Raw genomic sequence first — 27960 nt, 5'->3', positions numbered from 1 at the left:
AGTGCTTTCCACAAAAGGTTACAGGAGATACTCTGACCTTGTCAGCAGGGTTAGACTCAGATTTCAGTTGAATCCCTTTAAAACTGCAGAGGAGACTGGCGAAGATGTGACATATCTCACACTGATTTTTTTTCCTGAATTATATTTCTGTAACTTGTTGTAACAGCCAGCTGATATCACAAAAAAGAACACATTTTCTGTCCTTGTGTGAGAGTCAGTTTTATATCTGTTTTTGGCATTTGGCAGTAGCAGAAAAAGAAAAGATACATTTACAGCATACAGTATATTCCAGGATCAGCAGCCACAATTAGGGCAAACATAGGGCACATGAACAGTTCCTTTACAAGTCTGATGTGTATGCATCCCTGGCACATAACACGTGGCTGTTACAGGAACATGACCGAATGATTATGTTCATGTCATTCAGGTGCTGATGTAAACATTTGAAGGGCAAATGTGGTTCCATCTCTGGGGATGAATACAGGCATCAGGAAAGGACTGGCAAGTTCAATTACATGGACATCCACAATTTTGGGGGTTGTCAAATGATGTAACGGAGCCAACGCGATTTCAATGGGCCATGTCAACCCTATGAACTGAGGGTGACACCATAAAGGCAATAAAAATGATTGATTGTATGACTTTGGGGAGAAAATGTCTTCTCACCAGATTTCTTCCCTTTTCAAGATCCTTCAAAGAAACTGTAATCTCCCTGCTTAATGTTTTCATATCTGATTCTACATCTTAAAGACAGCAAATGCAAGAAATGCACATCAGCCTTGGCATTTTACTGTATATTTTATCTCAATTATTAACACAGCCTTGTGCTCTTAAGCCAGATAACCGCTGACTGCTGATGGCACTTTTTTTTAAAGGAATGGATAAAAGCCACCTATTGTACTAGTGTTTTTCTTCACCTGGATGCCATGGGAGAGAGCGGTTTTTACAGTAGCAAATCTCAGGAGGCACAGATGTATTTACTGGGATGGAACGGTGGAGCCCAGAGCCAGAAGGCAACAGCATCTGCTCTCTCTGGAGACTGTCATCAGCAGTTTGGGCTAAAAGAATGGCTACTTATGTTGAAATGTCTACGTGCTAGCGCTACTTTTTTTCTGCCTCGCACTGCAATATACTGTAGTTCTCTTTGTTAATTTGAAAATTTCATAATATGCATACAGTGACATTTGACTTAATGGTGGGATCAAATAGTGTAGCTCTCAGTAAATGTCAATCGGACGCAGGGAATAATGGAAGAAAAGACATTTGCCTTTCCAGTTTTATATTATATGCTTAAAAAAAACAGGATTAGGCATGCATTACGTTGGCAAGCTATTAGCTCTTTATTCTTCTTTTTCACCTGAGTTTTCTCATATCACACTTCAGGTGTACTGTAGAAAGGTTTGTGTCTGGGAAGTTAATGAGTTGTTCCGCCTAAGAGAAATATACCTCAATCTTTTCCATGACAAAGGTATAAATGAAAAGATTAATATCCTTAAAAGAATCTATTAAATGTTAAGATCAACTGATGTAAAAGGTGAGACACTCAATTTCCATTAAACATGAGGGGCTCCTCGAATTGAAAAACATCCCACTCAAGACTTCAGTTATTTTAATAGCAGATTATGCTGATTTTACCCACTAAGACATTAATACTCTGCTGAATAAGATTCAAAGGCCAGATTTTCACACTGCCTTCTATAAAGATAATCTTATTTCTTACTTGGCTGAACTTGAGAGTTGGCTCATGCAGATAAAGTAGACACCAACCGTTTCCCATTGACCTTTCAAGAAAGGAGCAGAGAATGCTTCAGAAAACAAAAACACTCAATGAAAATGCAAATGAATCCTTTGAAAGGCATCCCTCACTACTTCGCTGTACCTTCTCAGTAACTAATTCACTGGCAGTGATTTATTGAACTCAGAGAAAAGACAGTTGAGTTGTTATACCAACAGCATGATAATATCCTCTTCTATTATTGAATCTCTCTCTCTATTTTCACACCACTTGTCTTTTTTTGTGTCACAGCTATGCAGCCAAACATCTTGTGCGAATGGAAGTTGCATGTGAGGAATTTTTGTGAAATTATAGCAAGAATGCCTGTAGAAATATATGACTTTTATCTACAAGAACCCTCCCTCCCTTCTCGTTCAAAAAGCATTGCGTGGTGATGCATGACATGATCTACAGTATGACATGTTCTCCATGTCTGATAGAAATCTGCCTTCTGGGCATGGTGTCATTGTAATCAGCAGTAATATCGTCTTAAAATGTCACATGTTTTTTCAGGGCAGCAAAACCTTTAGTGATTCCTGTTATGATAAAAGTCGGCACAGCTGAGGGGGAAGCTAAATAGAAAACCGCTCCATAGTTCTTCCTGAGACATCTCCGTCTCTCCCACCCTGAGCAAGATACAACGATTTATTGACATTTTTACTCTGCTTAGCCACCCTCGGCACAAAGAAGCAACCAACACCTTATCTTATAGGCATGCCATTTAAAAGAAAATTTGACAGAGAACCAGACAGGCATTAAGAGCAAACCCATATTGCTGCCATTATTTGTAAATAAAAGATTTTATGTTGTCTGTTGGCAATTGTAAGGTGAAGTGCAATGCCGTGTCCATGTTCCTGAGAACCCCATCACTGAAGGTATATAACATTCAGGACAAAAGCCTGTGGGAGCTTATGGGCTGTCTGCTTCCTGGCCATATCTGTACCCACAATCTTAGATTCAGGAGACAACTCCTGTGAACATTCTTACAAAAATCTTTCTTTTTTCAGGGTTACTTTTCAGAGAGCAGCCGTCAGAAACATTCAGGGAGGAAGCCATTGAATCAGCAGTGCATGAACCTGTTTCAGACAGAAACTGGTGGTCTGCAAGTCAGAAAAACTCTTTTGTGATTGGTTTGTTGCACTGCAAAGATGACAGATACAGAGTAGTTGCTGGAGTATTTGTAGTTATTTCAGGGGGAATTAGAATAATTTCTCAGGAAACTTTGTTGTAAGTTAAACTGTATTTAATTTGACATGAGTCATTGAAACTCACATTAATGCATAAAAGTAAAAAGGTACCGCAGAAAAGCAAATCTACATTGGCCCTAGGGCACACTGTCATATTTTCAAGGGTAGAGTCACTTTTGTAAAGTTTACTTGTGCTGTTCATGTTAAGAGTGGAAATATTTTATCTGTATTGGAGAATTTAGTTAAAATGAACTTCAAACAAACAAGCAAATGAAGGAATAGATTTGTATTATATTTATTTAAAGGGTAATTGTTTCCCCTGAAGTTAAGGATAGATCTGATGATATTCTGTTTTTCTTACTGTCAACAAGTCCCATAAGAACGCAAAAACAACAATGATTGCTCCATGAATTATGGATCAATCGCAGATACACCGTCCTGCAAGAACGATTCATCTGCCACTGAATACAGTCCCCAACAAAAACACTATTTACTCCTATTGTTAAAAACTACAGTGCCGGGCTGGTTCAGGAAATCATTTAGACTTTTTTTTTTTTTTTTTTTTCTTTTAAATGAAAGCAGATTTGTGACCTGTTTTTACAAATGTATGTCTTCAATAGGAACCATTCAGCTTTGGGTTGAGCTCTAAAGTCAGAAAGTAGAAAAAGGTAAACTAACACATTGTTGATTTGGGTCTTTTTATTTGTTGACAATACCTACAAGACAGGTGTAACGCCAGACTTATCCTTTAAAGAACAAGAAAATGGATTTGACTCTTTCCAAGTTTCCAATTAACAAAAAGATCACTATTTTAAGAATGAAATAATAGACTGACTGAAAGCTTTGTGAATTCTAGGATGATGTGGCCACACAAAGCCGACAACATGCATAATATCCAAATATAAATGTGAAACTTTACAAAAATGGCTCATTATTTTGGAGCAATTTAGGTACAGCAAAGAACCTCTTGACTGCACTTCACTGGGCTCTAACCTCTTCCCAGCAATTGACGGAGTTATTTATTTTCAATGGCTACATTTTCCATTAAGTGTGTGCACCTTTATCACATACCCTTAATGTGTTTACACAGGGATCTGGAGACCCACTGCTGGCAATTTAGAGGTAAAAGTTACACAAATATTGTATTCAATACACACATTTCTTTCAGTGTGTTCTCGATAATTGTCTGTGTGTGTCGCAGGACTGGAGATCAATGACATTATTGATTTCAGGGTCCTGTGTTCAAGATACACCCCCTCATATGTGCTCCAGAAATATTTCAGAACAAACTCCCCGTGAAACAGATGGCTTGAATAAAGTTGAGTCCTAATGCCGTTTGGCTTCTTCCTATATGTCCCAAATCCCCTCTGCACAGAGTTGACTCTGCCAAAGCCTCAGACATTAATGCTGTGTTGTCGTGTGCCTCCATCTCAAGCAGTTTCTTTCTGCTCTTCTCACTCTGGGTATCCTTCCTGAACTGGGAATGCACCCTGTCTTCCTGAGCAAGCATCAAAATAAAATGTGAAGTCTTTATGCTGTAGAGATGGCAGGGTGAGATGCAGGCCTTGGGCATGTTCTGCATGCTAGTGATAAAAAATACAGACAATGCAAAAGTACAGCTCACCATGTAGCAAAGGTGGCGGGGAACAGGGAGGATCGAGCTGTTTCCCCACACATACAGATCGGTGCTGATTTACTCCAAATAACCGCACTCACCTCCCCTTCTTTGCTCTGATCACCATTACGTCTCCATCATAGACTAAAGAACTCCCCCACTGTAGGTGAAGATTACCTTCAGCTGAATAGACATTATTTTTTTCTTAACACAATCCTCTTTCAATTTTCTTTTCTCCTCAGCATGTGAAAACATGCTCTTTCCTAATCTCCTTTTATGCACCCTCCACTAACAACACCAAGGTGAGCTAAGGACTGAGGGTTTACTTCTTTCTGTCCTTACATGCTTCTTGTTGCCCTGGTAATAAAACATCCTCTACCCCTGAATAACTGTTCATCGCTTGAAAAAACATTAAGCATGTTCTTAGTTCTCCTTATGTAGGGCAGCTACTTGCTGAGTAGAAACTGACGAGAGAAAAGGAAATGAATGAAAGGAAATGTTGCCTCAGGAGATGAAGAAATCCATTCTAAATGTAAATAATTGTTAATCATGTGGTCACAGCTACGTGAATGGTGCCAGTTTTCCTGATTTGCATTTGTCAGAAGCATATGATCAGGTGGAATCCCACCATGCCATCTAATCCAGCGGCAGTCTGGCTTTAAGACATGTGATACAGTCTTTCCACTCAGCCAGGCTGTACGGGAACATTTGTTTCTTAGTACTCGCTGAGGGGGATTCAGCCAGAGCCGCTGCTCAGAGGCTGCCTCTCACTGGAAGGATGCAGACGGTGAAAGAAGAGATTCCACTACAGTTAATTAAGGAGCACTCTGCACGTGCCTATAAATGCGAAGGGGCAAATGAATTCAGTGTCAGTGGGAGCAGCTCCTCAAGGGGAAACAGTGATATTTCAAAGGTGGAATTGAAAGAGCTGTAAATCTATTTCCTGTCTCCGGCTTGACGGTCATTTCTGAATCACTGGACTGTTGCTATCAAAGTGTGGAGCAGGGAGGCAGAGTCAGTGGAGTTCCCTCCTCAAGCCAAATTCAGAGTTATTGGATGGGATCAACATGAGCAGCATTATGGATGGATTTATGTCATTCTTTTGAGATATTTACACACTCTTTGTTGGGTTGCTCAGGTAAGATTTTCGTCTTTCTGTTCTGGGGGAAAACAAAAAGAGATTCAGCTTTTTGCATGAAACTGGCAAATCATAAATTAAAATCTGAAATAATGTGAAAACTGAACATATGAAACATATGATTGTATTCATATTGTCAAATAAAGGCAAACCAAAATGCATTTTTTCTTTTCTTTTATTCCAATCAATGATTTCATATTGATTACACTGAGAATTTCTATTTCATTTAAGCTGTTCATTTAGCAATTTCTTTGTTTTCTGAACTACTTTAGTACAAATGTATGCTGAAAAGCACAATAGACATTTGAAATGACAAAGTATAGTACACACAAAGTATATTTTACTCAAATTATCATCAGTAGAATCTGGACATCTACTTCATTTATACCCATTAATTGGCTTTAACAGTACTAAGTGATGTGAAAAACATATTGTTTTCATTACTAAGGTTTGACAAAAGTTTTGATGCAGTTGAAAAAGAAATACAATATCATGTTAAAATCATATCTTAAAGAAATCAAATCCAAATATATCTCATAATAAATCACACATAATGAATAATACATCAGACATAGAGTACTGTATTAGAAAAGATTATAATAATGCATTTTGTCAGGTTGCTGCGAATAAAGCTTTTGTGAATCAATTTAAGAGCTGACACATTTTGTATCGTCTCCTTCATAAAATCTCTTCGCAGCCACCCTTCCTTTATGACCAGGAGCATTCCTCGCTGTTGTTCTTTTTTTTCTTCTTATCTAAACAGCATGGTGAAACATTACAAGCCTTTTGATTCCTATTACTGCTGTGTCACTGTCACATTATTCTGACAGAAACAGAAAAGCCTTGGCAGCCAGCTGCTCACAAAATCTTATCTTTCTTTAAGTTTGATTTCGGTTTATAGGCAGGAGGACAGCTCAGGAGTTGAATGGAGTCAGCCTGTCAGGGGAAATCTCTGCTGCATGGGAAAAACTCCCCAGGGATCACTCCACATTTGCAGCGTTGTGGCTCAGGGACAAGACAGGGCAAACTAGGAAGACAAACAGTGAAGAACTCATACTTATATAATCATGCTAATGATAAATTCTGATGACTAAAAGACTCCACTGATGGGTGTTAAAGCCAGTTACAAACAAGATTGCTCGTACAAAATGGTGAAATTATTTTTTTTATTTTGCTCATGACTCTGAAAGTATGTGAGTCTGTTTGTGTGTGTGTTTGGGGCGGTGAGGTCATAGGTTAAAAACTGTTTTCTATTTTGCTTTGACTCCACCTCTGCCGGTCCTGAGCAGATGTGTCCTGTCATGTCCTGGCTGCTCTGCCTGTGCCTCTGGGTCAGCGTGACTGTCATTCAGCAGTGTCAGGCCACTTTCTATGACACCATCCAACAGCATCATGGGACGCGGCCTGGACGAACCACCATTCACATGATTGGTGAGTCCTTTCGGTGCTTTCGCCCCCGCTCTGGTTACTTCAGGTTTCATAAAAGCATCAAAATATGCAGAAAATGTTTTGTCTTTTTAAGTTGATTATTGAGTTATTGAACCAAGGGTTTGCTGCCATTAGCTCAAAAGCTTAGAAAAAGTAACACCATATTCTGCTTGGGGTTCATATTTCTATCTTGATTTTATTAAGTCATTACATTCGTTAACATTGTATATCAGCAGTTAAGCTTGGACTCACAACCAATTATTTAGCAGCTGCATTATGCAGTTGCTGTTTTTCATTAAGATTTGGCCTGGATAGCATTAGAATTTCTTCACTGAAGATCACACAGATAGTCAATGCCTTTGCACCTTCCTTCTCAAGCTATTACAGTTGATATTCATGCTACACTGCTCCCCTCAATTTGATCTGTGCGATTGTGTTCCCTGTGAAATTGAACTGAATAGAATATGACCGAAACATTGCGGTCAAACTTTTGTTTGCATCAGGCTGATGTGAGTCACAGCTTTGGTAAATAATTATGATCCCAGGATTCGATGAGAGGAGAGGAAGCCAAATTCTGTCAGAACTTCAAAGGGAGAAGAAGCTGCATGAGTGTGCACATCCTTGGTGTCTCTTATTTCCTCTATGCGCCGGTGCACCTCAAGCATATCAGCAAGGGGTCTTTTCAATACTCTCAATATTGTGAGTCAGAAGACTTCCTGTTCCAACACCTTCATTTCATTACTCATGTCTCCACAGGTATATTGGAGGAGAAAAAAGTCCTCCTTTTTTCTTTTTTTTAAAGGGACACATGAATAGGTTATCTTCCAGAAAGTGGGCTTGTGTCAACAAAAGGGAGATGGAATTAATATTTCAAATGTGCATTCAGGTACCTTTTTTGGAGAAAACAAGTTCAAAGCAAACAATTTGAATCCTTTGGGTCCCTCTGCTACTAAAAGCGTAAATGCCCTGTCATTTCATTTACCATAGTATGGCTAGTCCTCACTCCTGGATAAATGAGATGCCAGTTTTATGAGGGGAGGCTGGGATGCCTGTCTGGATTGATTCTGACACTGGGACATTTGTTCTGTGCTCTGTGTTGTGTGCCTGTTGGATTGGTGGGAGGATTGAGGTTGACGGGTCATGAATTGGTGGCAAGAAGGCCAGTGGTTGCAGACCATTGGGCCAATTATTAAAGCCAGCGAAATGCCACAAGTTCACGGTGACTGGTATTACTGGAGGAAATCGAGATTACAGAGGGCGAGAGATCACATGTGTCCTTGCCAATAGAAATTTAGATCCATGGGGAGATGTTTGTTTTGAAAACCAAGTCAATCACATATAGTGACAGAGACTTTGAGAACAGCTAAATAGTGACCTAATCTTCATATCCTCTCATGATACACACAAATTCTGGCTAAAATAATATAAAAGTTGTAAATAAAAACACATATACTGTGAACAGACAGGGAGATTACAGATTTATCAGCAGTATTGAGCAGCTTATTAATAATTTCTTTCAACAGCGTGTGGGCAACTGCACTGACATATTGGCAGCCTTATTGCAAAGAATGTGTGTTCAGAAGTCCATTAACTGGATGACCCTTGAGTAGGTGCTAGTGTATGCTCAGTGATTCGGACAAGGCGGACTGCCTTCCACCCTACAGCTCTACTTACAGATTGCTGCCTGCCACTTTCTCAGATCTGCTTAGGGCTGTTCTCTGCCTTCCTGGTACAGGCAGTGTTGCTCTCTGTGGTATGATTCAGAAGGTGCTGTATTTATTTGGTGCAAAGAGCGTGAACGGTGCACAAAAGAGAACAGATTGTGTTTGTCGTGCATCTGTAAAGTGCCGGGGAGAAATGTTGCTTTTAGGGTCGAGCATTTCTCAACCTCTGAACATGTCCGGAGGAAACAGCAGAGGGAGGATTTTACTTGTCTAAAACATTGACTTGCTGAACAAAAAATAACCTTCTATTGCATCAATTCAAAAAACAAAACAAAAAACTAATTCAAGTGACAAAGAATATATCATTTACATGTGGGACAAATTGAACCTTTTCAGCAGCAACAACTCAGCTTTTGTGTGGTGTTTAGTAAATACTGAATTATATGTTTCACTGTGGCAAGAACAAAGATGTGTTGAATGTGTCGAGCAGCAGTCTGTTACCAGTGGAAAAAAATATGCCATTGGTGATGCAGAGCATCATGTGGAGGTGTTAGCAGAGAGTACGACAAAGAGTAGATAGTGGCTGCCTGAGGTGGCCTTGCTCCCTCATGAACTCACTCCCACCAACCGTCGGCTTTGCAGGGTCAAACTGCTCATAACGGAGAGGTCATAGATTCTCAACATGGTGCGGCCAATCTCTTACCTTGTGGTTGCTGTAAATGTTTAGCTGCAAGTGAATGTGCACAATGAGATAAGATATGCAGAGCAGGAGAAGCATAAGTAACTCACTTGTAAGTATCCACTGTATGTTATAATTTATTCAGACATAAGTCATAAATTCTTTACTCTGTGTGATATCCATTCCACTGTCTTCCTCTCCCCTCACATTGTTACCAATCTTCTATAGCAGCTATAGTTACCCCCTCCCCTCTGACAGTGCCTCTTAAAGATGTACTTTTTCAGCCTGGATATCATTTTAATGTTAAGCAACTTTAATATCAGCTTTCTGCTAATATATGGAGTGCTCCCAAAGTTTCAATTCTTTCTGGCGTTAAAATACCATTTAAATCCCACATTTCATGAGCTTTAGTGAGGAATAGAGGATCAGGACTTCTTTTTTTTCCTCAATGTGCTACAACAAAAGAAACCACTCGCTGGTAAAGCTCACAATGAAACAAACATGAAAAATGGATTTTCGGCTGTCACAAACAAAGGTTGTATCCTCTATGCACTGTTTTAGACACTGACAATTTAATAGCCTTATATAATGCATCCTGGAGGCACATTATTTTGACATACATCTTCCTCTACCCCTCCCCTAGACCTCCTCTCAACCATGCTCTCACTAGTGTCATCACTGCTCCGCTGCAGTGCCAATGGGAAGTGGCATGCAGCCTCAGCCCGAAGCCTCTCCACATCTGGAGCTCAGCAAACCCACATTGCCCTGATGTTTAAACACATGCTGCTATGATGTAGAATGACCACTGACCACTCCGCAAAGCACCAGAAACTTCTTCTGTAGCTTTAAAAGTGGACTTTTTTTTCTTCTTCCTTTTTTTGCTCTAATGGCTTTGTTGTGAGGAGAGGCAAAACTTGTTTGGGTGGTGCTATCATGTATTTTACCAGTAATAAACAATTTCCAACATTTCCTAGGTTAGCCCAGAAAGAAAAATATATTTCTAAGTAAATGAATCTGAAGACAATCAGTGCCCTAATTATTACTATATGCTCACAGCTACAAATAGGTTTTACATATTTCAGTATTTCCCATTTATTTCCTCTTTCAGACTATGAATTATTCATAGAGAGCTTCTCTAAGCTTGTGGATATTTGTTTAAACAGCATGTTTAATTGAAGTCTTTCAGCCAATTCTGTGCAGGGGCTATGGTTTGTGGTCACAACGCTTATATGCAAAATGAATTTCTTTGGCCCACAGCTTAATTAATTAGCCAGTTTTTTCACTCTCATGACTACGCCAGCTGTTTCTAATCTTAGTCCCAAAGCATTAATAAAAGGGGTGTTAAAAATGCACAAAGTTCATTACTTGACATATATTGTAATGTCGGGGTTAACAGTTGCTGTTGATATCGTGGGGGAAACAGCAAATCAAATACTTGACATTACGATTATTTAACCCTTAAATACATGGGTGTTTTATTTTTAAAACATTTCTTCATTACATACTGTATGTCAGGACTTTAGAAACCTGTCACTTGTTCACCACAGAGTGAGCTACAAATGAAAATAACATAACTTGTAATCTATACATAACATTAAAATGTGTTTTTACCCATTTTTATAGATGATAAAATAATATTTTCAGAACTTGTTGATATCTTTTAATGTAACCTACAATATTCTAGCTATACAACATGTTTACTTATTGTAATATTTTACAGGCAACAACTTGCACTTGAAAATACAAATTAGTCAGCAGAGCAATTACAAATTGCATATGGTCACTGTAACATGATTGTGCACATATGATGTATTTTACAGTAAGGCTCATGACCACTGAACTAGCAATGTCCTCCAATTCTGTTCATGAAAAAAACTGACTGATCACTTGATATATAATATAATCCTCATCATCAGTTTTTATAGCTCAGTTACTATACTGTACTATATATACCTCCAATACTAAATAATTGTTTACTCTGCAGTGCTACCTCACACATTACTGTGACAATGAGATATAATAAACAACTTTTGCTTTCTTGTGTTTGCATTCATTCTTAGCATCCGTGACACAAAATGAGGCCAAACACAAAACTACCTGCTATTACCTATAATAAAAATACACCTGACGAGCTTTTAATAGAAAAACAGTAGAACAAGACTCAGTCTCCAGCCATCGTGCTGGTTCTGTCAAATTGTATTTAGTCACAGTGGTGCTGTGTAAGCTTGCAACTTACAGTAATGTATTATTGATTGATTAATATCTAGATTCATGTAATAATTGTTTTTTTCCTATAAAATATCTATAAAATAGAGAGAAAATGCCCTACACCAGAGTCCAAAGTGATATCTGCAAATATTATCTTATATGACAAAGTAAAGCAACAAGTGGGACCTGAAATCAAAGAATGTACTTTGCTTGAAAAGTGATTGATACAATTAATTGTTTATGAAAATAGTTTCAGATTAATTTTCTCCCAATCGACTGATCAATAATTGCACTAGTCGTTATAGCTCTTGCTTTCGGACACATATAAACGTGGGTATGCTAACATGCTCACAACAATAACTCATCCCATTGCAATCCATCCTACAGTTTTTTTTGTGTAAAAAAAAAGTTCATTGTCATTTCAAAGCATGCTGGTACATGACATGGAACAGAAATTAGGTACTGAGGTCCCAGATCAGAAAGTAGCAAGAATAAAAAAATAAAACCAGAGGAGGCACATGATAACACACTTTCACACCTGTTCTGTTGGGAAAATATCCCTGAGATACCGATAATCCCATCTCGTAAAAGTTCCATCATAGCAGAACATAAATCCCAAATGTTGTGCGATAAAATAAAAAAAAAGTCATACACTAAAGCTCTCTCCTGTCTCTTTAAAGCAGTTGAAATAGTTTTCTCTGTCAGTTAACATTGTCTGTTTGAGTTCTTCATGATCTGTGACAGCAGTAATTCTTGACTCCTTGACAGATGATACGGATCCTGGTCGGTTTCTGCAATACAGTCACCAGAAGACGCTGACTTGTTTTCACTTGTCATGAATTTATTTCTTCCGCAGCGGAAAAAACCCACATTATACAAGCCTTCAGAAACCTCTGCAGGTTAAACTGAGCTAACGAAACACTTTTAGGGTTGACTGGCTCCAAAAGACACAATATAAACAGACTTGAAGACAATCGTTAACCTAGACACATTAAGGACGCACTCACACTAGGCAATCGTACCGGGCCCAAGCACGTTTGCCCCTAAAATCCGCTAAACACTTAATGCAACGTGGAGACATTATGCATATGGGTCCCCAATCCAACCATTTTTTGTGTATTATTGTGTCATTATTAAGGCAAAAGAACTCAATTTATGTCCATCAACATTATAATGAAAAGGCTTCATATTAGTTTGCATCCAGCGTGCTGCGTGGACTTCATTACATCTGCTGCACGGCCTCTCCACCAAAATTATGAAATGGTAAGTTTATTGTCTGTGACTGTGACCCTCATAAAAGTAATATTTTACAAATCTGCATTATATAAACTAACGAAAGTCGTTAAAGTAAGTCATTTGGCGACCTCTAAGTCAGTCAAGTATCTAGTTCTGCATACTACACAGGCATGACTCAGAAGAACAAGCTTGGACTTTTTAATCATAATGCGTTGTGTTAATTGATCGGCTGTGTTGTGTTTTACCGGCGCACAGCATGCGAACACACACCTGTGCATGTTTTATGAGAGTAAACTGTCTATATGCTTTTGCGCAATGTGTCGGAGGTAACCGTGCTTGAGTACACTTGGGTTTGAGGTAATGTGAGTGCAGGCCAGCGGGGGACAGGAGAGGGGGGACATCCGTGCTTCAGCACGGTACGGAAAAACTGGCCCTAGTGTGAGTGCGCCCTAAAGCTACAGTACAAACAACTCATAACGTAACATACCGTAGAAGACAGTCTTACACTGGTACAATCTCAATTTGAAAAGGTATCTGATGTTGTCAACATGTAATTGTCTAGTCCTTGAATATAAGATAACCCCCACTTTTCAAAATGTTCCAATACAATATTGTCTTATATTCGGGTTAATACAGTACTTCATTATGCAGGGTTTAATATCAACCTGGGACCTTTAAAGTTATTATATCTAATGGTTTAATGGTCCAAGTAAACACTAAACGGTACTATATGAGCTAAGATCTAACATTCACCTGACTGACACACTTATAATTTTTATGGGTGGGGTTCAGATTCTTGCATAAATGTTACACAATTTGTAAGATGTAAATGGTCAGTGGGTTGTACTGAAGTAAAAGGACTGTAATTATTTGGATCATAAAGCAAAGTAAACTGGAACAACTTATGTACTAAACCAAATGTCCTGCTCCAAACAGCTTATGACTAATAAACAGTTTGTAATATTACACCCCAAATATATCTATATATCTGTGTTAGAACACTGCTACCAGATTTGCAGCATCTGTGTTTCAACGTCCATCAAAAGAAAAGGAGTCTTTCACTAAGGAGACATTTGCTCTTAAATAAATGCTGAAAATAATGGAACAAATTTCGCCTCAGAATGGCAGTATTAGTCGATTATTTCAAAGCACTTAGTCCCTGCTGGGTATAAGACGCCGTGAATCCTCTTGGGGTCATTAACAAGAGTCTTAGACCCTTGTTTCATTTAGTACTTCGCAGCAGTTTTAAAAAAAATAAAACAAATTTGTTGTTGTGACAGCTGACATAGCTGAGGGATAGCTGACTCTGAAACCCTGCGTCCTAATAAAAGGGTTCAGTTTGCTTTAATCCAGAAATAGTGCAGGTATTACCGATCCCATTCGTTTGGTTGTGTAGAAAATGCAGAATAAATAAGTGCTTCACTCATATTAAACAATGCTTTGGGAAGTTACTGGGACTGCTGAATATTTGGAACTATCAGTAGCTGAAAACGACTTAGTGGCTTCTTAACAGAGTTAATGGAGAGTATTAATTTTTCATATTAATTCATCTGTAATGATGTGTAATTACTATTAAACTTTAATTGCTGGGAATTGTGCATCTGCATTAGACTAGGATAGGAGAACGAACACCACTAATCCAATGTACTTTAAAGCACCATGACTGGATTCTGTAGATTTTCAGCCCTGGGTTTCCTCATAGTGATTCACTCCATTAAACCTACAGACTTACAGGATAACAGACTACAGTAAATGTTGAGCCTCAATTCAGTGACAGCACTTCATATTTCTCTTGACGAATAACATGAAAAATGTATCAATCCCCCCACTTTTATCTTTTGTTCCCCTGCTAGAGAATCTAAACAAGTCCTCACAATGGAAATGACCTTGCCATCACCACACTTCATCGTAATTGCTGATGTCAGTGGTTGCAAAAGCCTGTGAGGGTTCATGTGTGAACAATGTTCCTCTTTAATTCAACATTTTGCCCACGAAAAAAAAATTCACTGCTAAATTAATGATAGGTTTGTGTCCCCACTGTTTGTAAATATTATATAATGGAGTTCAGACCTTCTTGTCTTGTGTGTGCTGAGGATTGTTTGAGCAAGCGTTCTGGCAAATATGCTCCCCTGCTGAGGTAAAAGGCTACCCTGCCGCCTAGTTTTCCTGTTAACCCGCATTATTTGTCGAGATGTTTTACACATACACAACAGTGGTGGCAACTTTGTCACCAGGTGTTTGCTGCCTCTATGGCTTTTATCCTCGTGGAGGATTTTCAAGGTGTGGCAACCCTCAGGCTCTCCCTGCTCTTTAAACAATAAACAGGGTTTTTTGTTAGTTCACTGTTGGCCATTTTGTGGTGAAATATAGATGTAATTTTGAAAACTTTGTGACCCTTTGTGACTTTCTCTAAAAGAAAAATGACTTTACTTTCAGATTTACTGTGACTAACAACCCACCATACCAAATAAATATCCCTGTGAAGACAAATTACTTCTATGAATTCCTCCTTTTTGATTTTCTCTTTATTAATATAGCATCTTTCAAGAGCTGGGACATTACAAAAGTGCTTCATCGAGGGAAGAAAGCGTAGACATACATACAGACATAAAAAAACAATATAAAAAATAAATAGATCATAGAAAAATTACACAAAGGCAAGTCTTAACAAATGGGTCTTGAGCTGCTATTTAAAGATGTCAACATTATCCACAGATCTTAAGTCCAAAAGGAGAGATTTTCAAACTTTAGGAGCCACAACCTCCTTCAGTTTTAAGCCTCAATCAAGGAACCAGCACACCCTGATCAGAAGATCTTAGAGACCTGCTGGAGACATGGGGCTGCAATAGAGCTCCAATCAGGTGCCTGACCATGCAGAGCTCTATAGGTGATAACAGGAACTCTCAATTGGATTCTGAATTTGATGGAGAGCCGGTGAAGAGCAATCAGAATCAGTGTCAAATGAGAACTTGGAGGACCTGGTAAAGAGCTTTGCAGCAGCATTTTGAACCACTCGTAAACGATCTAGGGATGTCTTGCTGAGGCAGGTGAAAAGCGAGTTACAGTAGTCAAGACAGGATGACAGCTTTGCAGTGTTTCTCAGCTGGAAAAAACAAGAGTGAATCAGACACTTGTCATGTTGGACCAGAGTCAGAGCATGGTCCATAGTGACACCTACATTTCTTCTGGATGATTTAACAGATGATGTTAGAGACCCAAGACCACCTCTTATCTTAGGTACAAGACTAGAAGGGGCAGAAATAAGGATTTATATTTTGTCTGCATTTCACTGTAAGAAGATATCAGTCTTCCAGTTATTTATAGTGTTTACATGAAATGGATATAGGAGATACTTCTGAAGTGCCTTATTATCTGTCCAAAGTGAAGTATGTACAAGGCAAACAGAATAGGACCAAGGACTGAACCTTGGGGCACACCACAATACAGAGTTATAGATGTTGAGCTGCCAAAAGAAACTGTGGAACTCAGACAAGAAGGAGGAAAATTACTGTAGGGCTGACCCAGAAATACCTACCCTCCATCCGAGTCTCAAACAAGATACGGTGGTCCACAGCATCAATAGCTGTACTGAAATCCAAGAGCGCCAACACCCAACATTCTCCTGTGTCATCAAGATATCATTTGAGACCCTTAGAAGAGTTGTTTCTGTTGAGTGCAACTGGCAGAAGCCAGACTGAAACTAATCAAAGATATAATGCTCATCTATTGCAGTTTTGAGCTGCTTAGCAACCACTTTTTCCAAGATTTTGGCTACAAAAAGCAACTTGGAGGTGGTAAAGGAGAATCAAGGTTTGATTTTTGTTGTTGTTGAATAACAGCTTGCTTGAATTGAGCAAGAAAGAAATTCTCCTTGCAGAATGGGAATTGTGCTCAAAAGATTATTTCATATAGTGTTGCCTTTGTGGTTTCACTAGCCTATTTTAAATGCTTGGCAGGAATATGAAATTCATTATCATTACTTAGACCTCATTAAACTGAAAAGAAGCATCTCAACTTACTAATTGGTTCCAAGGGGGAGGGTAGTATGAGAAATAAGCAATGTAATTAATATTGGGTTTATCAGGCTCTATTGCAGATTTCTTCAGGTTTTTATTCCTGCTCTAATATCTCCTCGATGTGCAGTAAGTCTTCTGGCATATTTACACTACAGATCCAATTACCTTTGCTGAAAAGACTGGAGTCTGCACGCGTGAAAATGGGGGACAAAAGTGAGAAAATACATATTGCCAAATGTGAACAACACGATGGAGCGATTGGCTGAAAAATTTCAAGTCCTGCATGACAAGAAGAAATTCAATTACTCTAAAAACAGTATATTTCATACATTTTATATGTTGTATCCATGGTGTCTAATTTAAAACATGTTTTGTAGGTGCTAAAAAGGTCTAGCATCACACCAAGACTTGTTCTGAAACAATCTGCTCTGTTACTGAATAAGTAAAGATTCATCCCCTCCAATGCCTTATCAGCTTGCAGGTCTTGAATAATTATCACCACCGACCCTTCAGAGTACATGTCATACAGCACGAAAGGTCATTTAGCCATTGTATTATTCATTATTACACAGTTTACATGTTGCAGGCACATTGGCACCCAGCAAAGATTGTCTGCCTGGCAGTGAGAGGACCAGCAGTCACATCAGAGCCGAGCAGCTGTTCTCTAAAGGCTCTCTGACTCGGCTCTATCTCTGTTTCCCTTTCTTCTCTGTGAATGTAACTCTTTCATCAGAGCAGACGATCTAAAAATATGAAATACCAGTTCTGGACATTTGCCAGTTGGGGAAAGGGCTAGATAGAAGGACAGGCACAGCTTGACATTTAAAAATGAATGACATCACGCTGACAGCAGACACATTTTTACATGTAATTTTTCTTTTTGCCCCTTTTCAAAAAAGCCTAGAAGTGAACGTGCGCCAGAGGAGGATAACACTGATAGGGTGCTTTTGTTTACACATGTTTAATGGAGATGAAAGCTGCTGTGTGATTGCCATTGTGCAGTATACTGCTGTCATGCTCAACAAGCCACACATCTCCACCGCAAAAACCAAATAACCAAGGGCGTTTTTCATGTGTGGGTCCCTCTCCTTGAGAGTCAGAATATCATTTAATGTCCTTGATCAGTACCAGTCTTGCAGTGTCCTGGGCCTGTGCTGTATGTGACAACAGAGACGACAGGCTTTGAGGCTCACATGCAAATGAAAAACTCCTTCCCCTACTCGCTGCTTCCTCTGTTTCATGCAGTTTTCATGCATCTTAAAACAACAGCAGCTCTGCACTGTGAGTAGTCATTTTGCATTTCAATAAAGTATCACCCATCTTTGGCCCACTGCACAGGACCAATCTTATGGCTCCCTTGTGTGACATGCTGTCAAAACCGCCAGCCATATTTCATGAATTTTCTGTGCTTTTATTTGTCATGGACAATGCTTTTTTCAGTAGTTTTCTTTGCCTGTAAATTGCTTTGATTCCTCTCTCCAGCAAGCACATGCACCTTCGCTCACGCACACACATGCACATATAAACATAAACAAAAGATATACAAAAGAAAGCCACTTTGATAAAAGGAAAAAAAATGTCTTCATGTGTTGACACCTTTCATATCTGAAGCTTTCCCCGAGCACCATTAATTCCCATATCAATTTAAAGTCTCCAATTCACTTGTGTATTTCTCAATAGTTTGTACCAACACAAGTCCTCTACATTTTCTCCAGTTTGGAAACAAATTTGTCTCGCAGTTTATTGAGCAATATGTCGCTCACTTTCACCCCAGTATTTATGTCTAGAATAACAACATTACTACAGTGACTTCAAATGCTTTCACAGAAGGGAAGGGAAGAAAATAGTCACTCAATTTGACACCATGCAGTCACATGTTTTGTGCCTCTCACTGTCTTCCATTTGCATTAATTTGACATTCTCTAATCTGGTGCTCCCATTTCCTGTCAGCGATAGAACTGCTGTAGCCTGCTGGCTTGGACGTCTGCAGAGAGCATACACAGAGAAAGTGGAGCCTATTATGGGTCACCTTGGATGCATTTCCCATTAAAAGGTGACAGGCATGCTGCTCTAAAACATGGACTGCTGTGGCTTGTTGATCAGGCCCTGCTGTCTCTTGTAAATGACTTTTAAGCTACAAAATAATTAAGCACAGGTCACACAGATTTTGAGTTTACAGAGAATCACATGTAAAATGGGCTCTGGGCTTGTAGGGAGATGTCACAAACTATCAAGATTTGGCACTTAAGTGTGTGTGTGAGTGTGCACATTCAGCACAGGATGTACACATTGTGCCACTGGCTGCCAATCACTGGAATCCAAAGCCCCAGGAAAAAGACAGGTTACCTGCTAAATTGAGTCCCTTAGGCATTCGATGTGGTTTGTATATGGAGCGTAACAGTGACTATACTCTCAGCGCTTTCCTCTCAGTCATTTGTCCTGTTCATTAAATCCACATATTTCACTTGGATTATTAAGTTTTACCTAAATGATACATGGTGTTCAGAATACCCCTATAAATTGTGCATATAATATTTTTTCATGTACTCAAGTCCTGCACACTGTGATGAACGCCTGGAACAGATGGCAGGGAAGTGTTACCATTCAGACAGTATACTTGCTATCAGCGTCTCCAGAGACAACCACACAGTCTGGGCTCATTACAGTAGACAGCGAGTCATTGCATACTTATTGCGTAGTGACATTTCTATTGTGATAGACTGACCATTTTCTCCTGCGCAATGGCTGTTTCATCACGTTTGAAGACCCATTTACTGGTCCCACATGAACTCTGCTCACATTCATTAGGCAAGCAGAACCGCAGATTCACTGAAATCTGAATCTGTGCTACGTGTTCACGTCATGCATGATTTGACAGCGTTCGCCTTCATGCAGGCTTTGTCCATAACTCATCAGATTTCGATGCAGGGCTGTTGGCTTCCGGCGTGACTTATTGTTGCTGGAGACCGTCGACTCAATGGTACTCGGTCTCCATCCAGCAGCTGAGACAATGCTGATGTCAGGTGTTGTCATATGTGTAGAAAACAGTATTACAGTTAAGTACTCTGACAAATTTCCATGTGGTAAACTTGAACAAAGCGGATCCATCTGTGAGAAGTTGTGCACAGTGCCAGAGGGTTTGTTAGGTTTCACAATAGGCATTTTACTCTCACTGTTAAATTAATTTTACAGTAACTCTCAACACACTGTTACGTCTTGATTTGCAAACATAAAAGAAGCCGTTAGATATCACAGGCAGTGAATAGAACATAATAGAAGACCAAGACAGATTGAACATTTTTCCATAATTGTTTTGTTGCGTTATTATAGTTTGGGCTCAATTATTGAACCTTATGATATTATAAAGGAGACAAAACAATTCACAAAATTTGGAAAACACAATTGAATTTACAAGCCATGTGACTGTGTGACAGATGGCAATCAGTCCTTTGATGTGAACCTCTGCAATAAGGTTGGAAAAACTCCACAGTGGGGTCAGACTGCTTGCTGCTGCTACAGATGAAACCATGAGAAAGTTCTGATATTCAAGTTTGTTTGAATAAAACACACCACTGCTGAGGATCAGAGTTTATTTTTGATCTTTTGAGACAGCAGTTAAGAAAATAATGCAATTACAAGTCACGACAAAGTCCATATAGTAACTTGAGATCTAAAGCTTTCAATCACATCACATGATCTTCATCAGCACATGGAATTAGCCCAGTTGTCATTTAATAATAGATGTTAATATAAACATATAAATGTGGTTTAAAAAATTACATCACTGTTTTATATTTTATTTCAACTAACAACACAGATTATTTGAACTGTATATGCAGGGTGGGAAGAAATATTAATATCCTTTACTTAAAGGTCCTATATATAAGAATTGTGAAGCAATTTACGTGTGTTAATCATTTTCTATAGCCACTGAGTGAATGGGTTCTTATGTATTGTAAAAAATGAGACCTTACTCGACTGTCTCAGTTGTCTGTAAGATCCTTTGGACTGATTTCTATATGAAGAACCCTCACTGGATTTGTCCAAATTTTGAGAAGTCCAAAGGATGTGACGTTTTTATGTGCTCCCAAGTGTCTTGTCTCTCTCCCGCTAACGTCAACAAACACCCGGCACAACAACACAACACAACACAACACAACACAACACAACACAACACAACACAACACAACAAAAACGGTGCTATCCGAGTAGAAACACCCTGCAGGTATTAGCTCTTCATCTAATGAGACCACTAGCCGCCTCCCTCAACCACTACACATTTCACAACAAAACACCCATGCAATGACAAGCCACCCAATCCTGAGCAAACACACAGCTAAAACAGCATTATTTCCTCAACAAAGGAGCAGAAAACAAGTTCCAGAGGGATTGCAGAACATAGCCTACCTGTAGTCCAAAGGTGGTAATAAGAACACATTTCACAACACATTGCTCCCTGGGCGCAGCCCACTGGTGTTTAGTAGCCTATATGTGGTTGGTAAAAAAAAAAGAGAAAGTTGGCATTTTTTGGGTCGGGTCAGGTTCAGGGGGTTGATTAATGCAGCGATGGTTGGGGTAGGGCTGACTGACTGGGACATGTTTTATGTTATTATGAGAAATGTCACCTGCGATAGTCTTGTGCCGCTGCGAGCAGACGTTTAGCAAACTGTTTAGCTTTTGTCACACTAAAATCAAAATGCAGAGAACAAAGTGAAGAAGACTATTTCAGTGTTCAAATCTCCCATTGATATTAAGGTCCAGACTGCAGAGAAATTTTGACTGTGGACCACAACACTAAATATAACAGATGTTCATTGTTCTTAAAAAACGATTTTTCCCCCCAACAACAAGAACAGAGCAACAAAAGAAATCTCACCACAGGAAATAAATCAACATATGAAACCAAATGACACAAGAAACAAATCAGCCCAGAAAACAGCCAGAGCAGCCATCACCTCATATGGCACAAAGTTATGACTTTTTTCAGCTCCTCCAGACCTAAAAATGAGCTTTGCCCTGTTGGGTGCAGGTTGTAGGTGGTCACCTCATTTCCTGACAGCCTCTGTTTCTCAGGGTCAGCGTAATGACGAGGCAGAGGCACAGAGCATGGAAACAAAAACAGGACAGTTCCAGTTGAGACCCTCTGCTTCAGTGTCACCTCTGACCCGACGAATGACAAATTCTATGTGACCCTTGTTCCCTGTCAATCAAAATGTTGTTAGAGAGACAACACACACACACACACGCACACACGCACGCACGCAAGCACACACACACACACACACACACACACTGTTCGTCCTTTAGACTTACTTTGTTCATAGTCACTGATGATGGAGGGAAATGGAAATGGAGAAAACAATTATACACTTGCATAGCTCCAGCCTTCACCTGATGAGAGCATTCATTTCCAGCCATGTTATTCTCCATCTCCCTCTGAAATATTTATATGCAAAGATGGGATCTTAGAGCATGCAGCGTGTTGGACTTGCAGGTTGAAATCATGGGTGAACTTCAAGAGCGCTCGTCAATGTTGCATACCTTTTGTTTAAAGGTACACAGTGCACCTGGCAGCTGGAAATACCGCGCTGATTTGCATTTTTATTTGATTTTAATATATTCTTCGGAGGTGATGATTTCCAAATATATTCCGATTCCTTGCTCTGTTTGCTAGCAACAAGCAGTGCAAGTTAATTCTGTTGAGTTGTGTGTTTTTAATAGATCAAAGAGGAAATCTGGGGCTGTCTTATGCAATTAAGGAGATGCATTAAGAAGAACAAACCCCTGTGGGCTGTTGTTTTCAAATGATGCCCCACTGCTTCCACTGGTACATCACGATTAACGCTGTGCAGACATGCCCTTTTGTTGAGTGCATCAGACAGCAGGCAACATTCTCCCAGACTGGCTACAAGATCTGGATATTTTTCAGTTAAACCAAAGGCTGTTGATGTTTAATGAAATATGGAGCCAAAAGACATGATAACCCCCAAGAAAGTCAACTGACTTGGCAAGAAGCAGGCAAAAGTCATGCTTTCTTAATTGTTTCCTCCCCTTGGATTGATATTTGGCTACTAATTTGGTTTCTTACAACTGCATTTCCAAATTCAAAAACCTTGATCTGATCTGAACTCGGCACTCATTCCATGTATTAATACTGTTCATACTGTATATCCACCTGGGAGAAACACTGAAGACTGAATTAAGCACCATCATAAGTTTATCACCATATAATGCTGAGTTCTCTCGAGGTTTTATGCAGGTAAGAGGAGATGATGATCACTTTTTGAAATGTACTCCAGTAAAAATGAGAGAATCAAGTGAGAGGCGAGCCCAGTGATCTACTTTTATCCAGCAGGTCAAGTGGGGCCATGTTGGCTAATTCCCACAGGAGCTCACATGATGGCTCAATTACATCCAGAAACTGACAGAGAACTCTGTAGTTTTTTTAAATTAAGCTGTATGACTTAGTTTGGCTTTGGTTTGTGGGTTGAAATAGATATTACATATAATGTAGCGGTCTCCAATTGTCAAACAGGATTTTTCCCCCACATGTCTGAAAATTGCTCACCCCATTTAGCATTTATAAGCAATATATAAACACTTAACTAAAGGTTTTATGACTCACTATACTATAGATGAGGTCATCATTGTTTTGTGATGTATTTGCCACTGTACTCTGTAACCCTGTGTCATATAATCTATAGTCATACATTATAATATATGATTGCACACACATGAACAAATCGTACAGTGTGTTATAGAGCATAAATAATTTGTTTATACAAATGTACAAATCATTCAGTTAAAATCCATGAAGAAATGTCTTCAGGGCTGCAACTACTGAATCTGACAATAATTATTTTGATTAATAAATTGTTATGAAAAGCTCAAAAAAGCAGCACATATGGGCTACTATAAGAAAGCTGGAAACAGAGAGAATTAGTCATTATATTTGATAAAAAAGGGAATTACATTACTTACTGTTACTACCTATTATTATATTTAATTACAATTGTGTTATCAGGCACACATAACTGCCTTTATAGCAGTTTAATATCACTAATTATTGATAAATACAGCCATAAACATACACAAAATGTCTTTATATCTGCTTACAACTATGTTATAAGAATACTAATAAATATATGATTAACTGAACAGCAAGGATTCAGTGTTGATTGCTGCTCTCACTACAGCAGGAGAATGTGCCAGGATACATTTTTGCCTCTGAGAAACTGCTCTGCATCAGAAAGGTCTCACAAACCAAAATATTCAAATGTAGACAAGTGATATATGCAAATCTAGCCATGACACATTTCACAAACCCACAGCTTATTGTCAAACATTACTTCAAATCACTTTGCTGGCAATATACCAGATACTTTTCCACCCTCTCTCCCTCCTCTTTCTCTCTAAAACCTCCTTGATCTTGTGTCATGCTAACGGGTGTAATTGTCAGATGGTCCTTTGCTGCACAACTCTCATATGTGGAGAGTCTGAACACAGTGGGTGGGAGAGGCCAGTGGTTGTGGTGGGTCGAGTCCGCTTGGTCCAGTCCTCTCATCCTTTAGGGCACAGCGAGTAGTTTGGTGATAATTGCACGGTGGAGTTAGTGTTCATATTCATGATCACCCTGAAGCGGGCCTCTCCTCCTGTTAATAGACATCTTTTTTTCTGCTCGTTCTCACACATCTCTTCATCATTATCTTACATTCAACAAGCTGCAGGGGTCTCAAGTCCTCAAAGAGTGTAAAGCACGGGAATAGTTATCCTTGTTTATGGCAGATGAGTGTGATGTTTTATAGTTATTTTACTGCATGATATAAACCTGTGAATTTATGAATATGGAAATTGAATGCCCATATGCTAACTTCAAACTTAGGAGCAGAAATATGGATGTGAAAATTGTCCTGTTCAGATAAAGCAAAATGTTGCTCTGTTAGATCACCCTTGAGATGCTGACTTACTGTAGTCTTTTTTTTTCTCTCCTTATCAGAGGGGGGCACATGTGAAGTAATTGCGGCTCACAGATGCTGTAATAAGAATCGTATTGAGGAACGGTCACAGACAGTCAAGTGTTCTTGTCTGCCCGGGAAGGTGGCTGGAACCACCAGAAATAGACCTTCATGTGTTGACGGTGAGTATTAAAGCAGAAAAAGCAAAAATAAAATATCAGGTTTTACTCCAGTGCTGTCCTGAGGTTGCATGAAGGGCGGAAAATGAATAATTTCCATTTTTATATTGAAATCAACTAAATATGCACCATCTTATATATAAAGTAAAATCCTGCACGATAAAACTGCAATGTTTTGTAAAGATACGGATACAGATTTGTCACCCAAGCAATGCCTTGTCCCAGATAAGATTAACATTACCTGGGATAATGTCACATCCAAATTCTGTTGCTGACAGCAGAAGGTATCTGCAGGGGTAAGCTACGCTCCAACAGCAGACAGAAAAACACAAATGCTGAATGTAGCGCACCTCAGGGAAGAGTAGAGACATAAAGAATAACTTAAAGCAAAAAAGACATGGAGAGAAATTTCCGTTGATTACATATGCACCTTATTTTATGATGGGTTTTAGACATGGTACACAGGCTCAATCCTTTGTAAGAAATGGATTTTGTGCTTGACTCTGACACACCTACAGTAAAATACATATTGGCTTTAGGAAACCCTCTCACGTGCAGCTTTTATCTAAAATCCTTTTGCAAATATTCTTGCAATCTCCGAGCGGACTGGGGGAATTGAAGGTCTTTCTATGTCAGCTCTGACAGATTCTTTTCCTCTGTCACACATTAATAACCATTTACTGTCTACTTACCCTGTATTTAAGGCAATTTTCTCTCCTGACGGCACAAATGTGGTGTGCATTAAAGTCAAAGTCACAGTCACACCCTCCAATCCAGTCACTCAATGAAAAGCCTCATTTCCACCCTTTGCATTTGTTCATAACTGCGTCTAATAAAGAAGCATGGTAATAGTCAACTGTTTTGCATTGTGACAAGTTGTCTGAAACATAAAGATGTTACATAAACAGCCAGGTTGCTTACTTTCACTTCTTACATGACGCATTTGATGATTAGGATAAGACACTTCCACCTAATGGCCATCCATGTCTAAACCACCGGGCTGTGCTATCTGGTTTTACACTCTGTTACGGTGAAGTTACCTGCATCACCATTTCTCTTGTCTTTGTTGCCTGTAGCATCCATAGTAATTGGCAAGTGGTGGTGTGAGATGGAGCCTTGCCTGGAGGGGGAGGAATGCAAGACGCTCCCTGACAACTCAGGCTGGATGTGCTACGCCGGCAACAAGATCAAAACCACAAGGGTAAGATAACCTCTCTTGACCGCGGGAAACAACACGTTATAGCAAAACAGTGGGAGTGAAATGTACAGCGCAGTGTCACACTGGCTTTTCAACAAAAGACAGCATATTTATTGAGACTGACTTTCACTGCAAATTGACTTGTTAACAGCACAGTCTAACCCCTCAATTTCCTGCTTCTTTTTCTTGCCAGAACACTCAGCCATACACAACATCAACATATTAACACTTTGCGGAAAGGATGCAAGGGATCGCCTCTGTTGCAAAGGTTAATTTGCAGGTCAGCCTCATCACTTATACTAGCACTGGCATTAATTAGGGTATACTAATTAATTTTCCTTAACAGTTTTAATTGCTAAGCTTTGTAAAGTGCAGCACAATTTACATTCAAAGATTTACATCACTCTAAAAATGTCTTTCTCTCTCATTTCAGCGCTGTCACTGGACCAATTATCACAAGGACAATGAACCTATTGTTGCTTTATGAAAGCACTTCTCAGATTAAAGTGTAAAAAGATGTAGAATACATAAAGCACATCCTGCTCAAGGCTACTGAAAATACTGACGCTCCAAGCTGCCTGCGGGGAACTTCATCATAACCTTGTAATGAATACATTTTCATTATTTTTTCAAACTCTGAGATGGAACGTGAATGTCTGTGCATTTGGATTAATATCTGGAGAGCATCTGACGTCCCTCCTCAGATGACATGTGTCACAAAGCACCAAGCAGGAGAGGAATACATCAAAGGACATGAGATGAGCAAGTAAAATAGTTGACAGCCCTCAGGTTTTTATTTCTCTTTTTTAAAAGAACATTGTATGAGGAAAAATACTGTACATAAATTGTTTGTCTTTTCTCGTGTACATGAACTTTATTTATGGTGATGGTGAAAAATGATCATTCAAAGTCCCTGAATGCAGTCTTGATCTTCCCTGTTCTAACCCACAAAACCCAACACAGCCAAAGTTTGAAGAGTTCACAGGTGTGATGTTAACATGAAACAGATGTAAGGATGGATTTTGAGAGAGATGTTTAACACATACAGCTTGTGTGTCTTGATACTGTACATTTTTACCATTTATTTGTATGGTACTTGTTTGCCTTTGATCACCTCTTAAATGACTTTACCAGTCCAACATGGTAACGTGTCAGCTACCCTGAAAATGATTGATTCACCAAAAATGTGATACCAGTAGGTTGTTTTCGATACTTGAAATGCCTTATTTGTGTCAAATCATTAAAATGATGATACTGTAAATATGAAGCCATCTATTGATATGTGCTGATTTCATTAAAGTCATTGTTCCTGTAGCTAATGTGGGTGCATCTTTGCCGCTGCCCTCATGTGTCAGTTATCAGCACCATATCATGATCCAAACCACTACTTTAAAAGATAAGTTGGACATTGTTTTTCTGTCTTGCTGAGTGTAAGGTGAGAAAATCGATACCACTCTCATGTTGTACAGTACATGTTGTGAAGCTGAAGCCAGGCAAGGTTTAACTTAGCTGGATGCCGGAAAGTTCACAGTGATAATAAGACTCTAGAAGGTCCCCTTTTTGTACAGATGAGAGAAATTGGTGTTAATTAGCAAGCTTTTGATGTTCTGATGAGTGGATTTTCCTACCTTTAGAAAAAGCAGGCTTTCTGTTTTCAGTCTTTATGATGAGCTCCTGGCTGTT

The 27960-nt window shown here is 39.2% G+C and overlaps 1 protein-coding gene across 1 annotated transcript; it reads left to right on the top strand.

Annotated features, from left to right (window-relative positions):
- Window positions 1-7003: 7003 nt before the first annotated feature.
- Window positions 7004-26503, top strand: LOC133988032 (chemokine-like protein TAFA-1). Its single transcript, XM_062427556.1, has 4 exons — window positions 7004-7145; window positions 24942-25082; window positions 26156-26280; window positions 26471-26503. Exons 1-4 carry the CDS (start codon window positions 7004-7006, stop codon window positions 26501-26503), a joined length of 441 nt encoding a protein of 146 aa, XP_062283540.1.
- The last annotated feature ends 1457 nt before the right edge of the window (window positions 26504-27960 follow it).

Source organism: Scomber scombrus, chromosome 10 (genome assembly GCF_963691925.1).
Source record: "Scomber scombrus chromosome 10, fScoSco1.1, whole genome shotgun sequence".
Lineage (NCBI taxonomy): Eukaryota > Metazoa > Chordata > Actinopteri > Scombriformes > Scombridae > Scomber > Scomber scombrus.
Note: the sequence above shows the minus strand (reverse complement) of the source record. Positions and strands in the feature narration are given on the sequence as shown.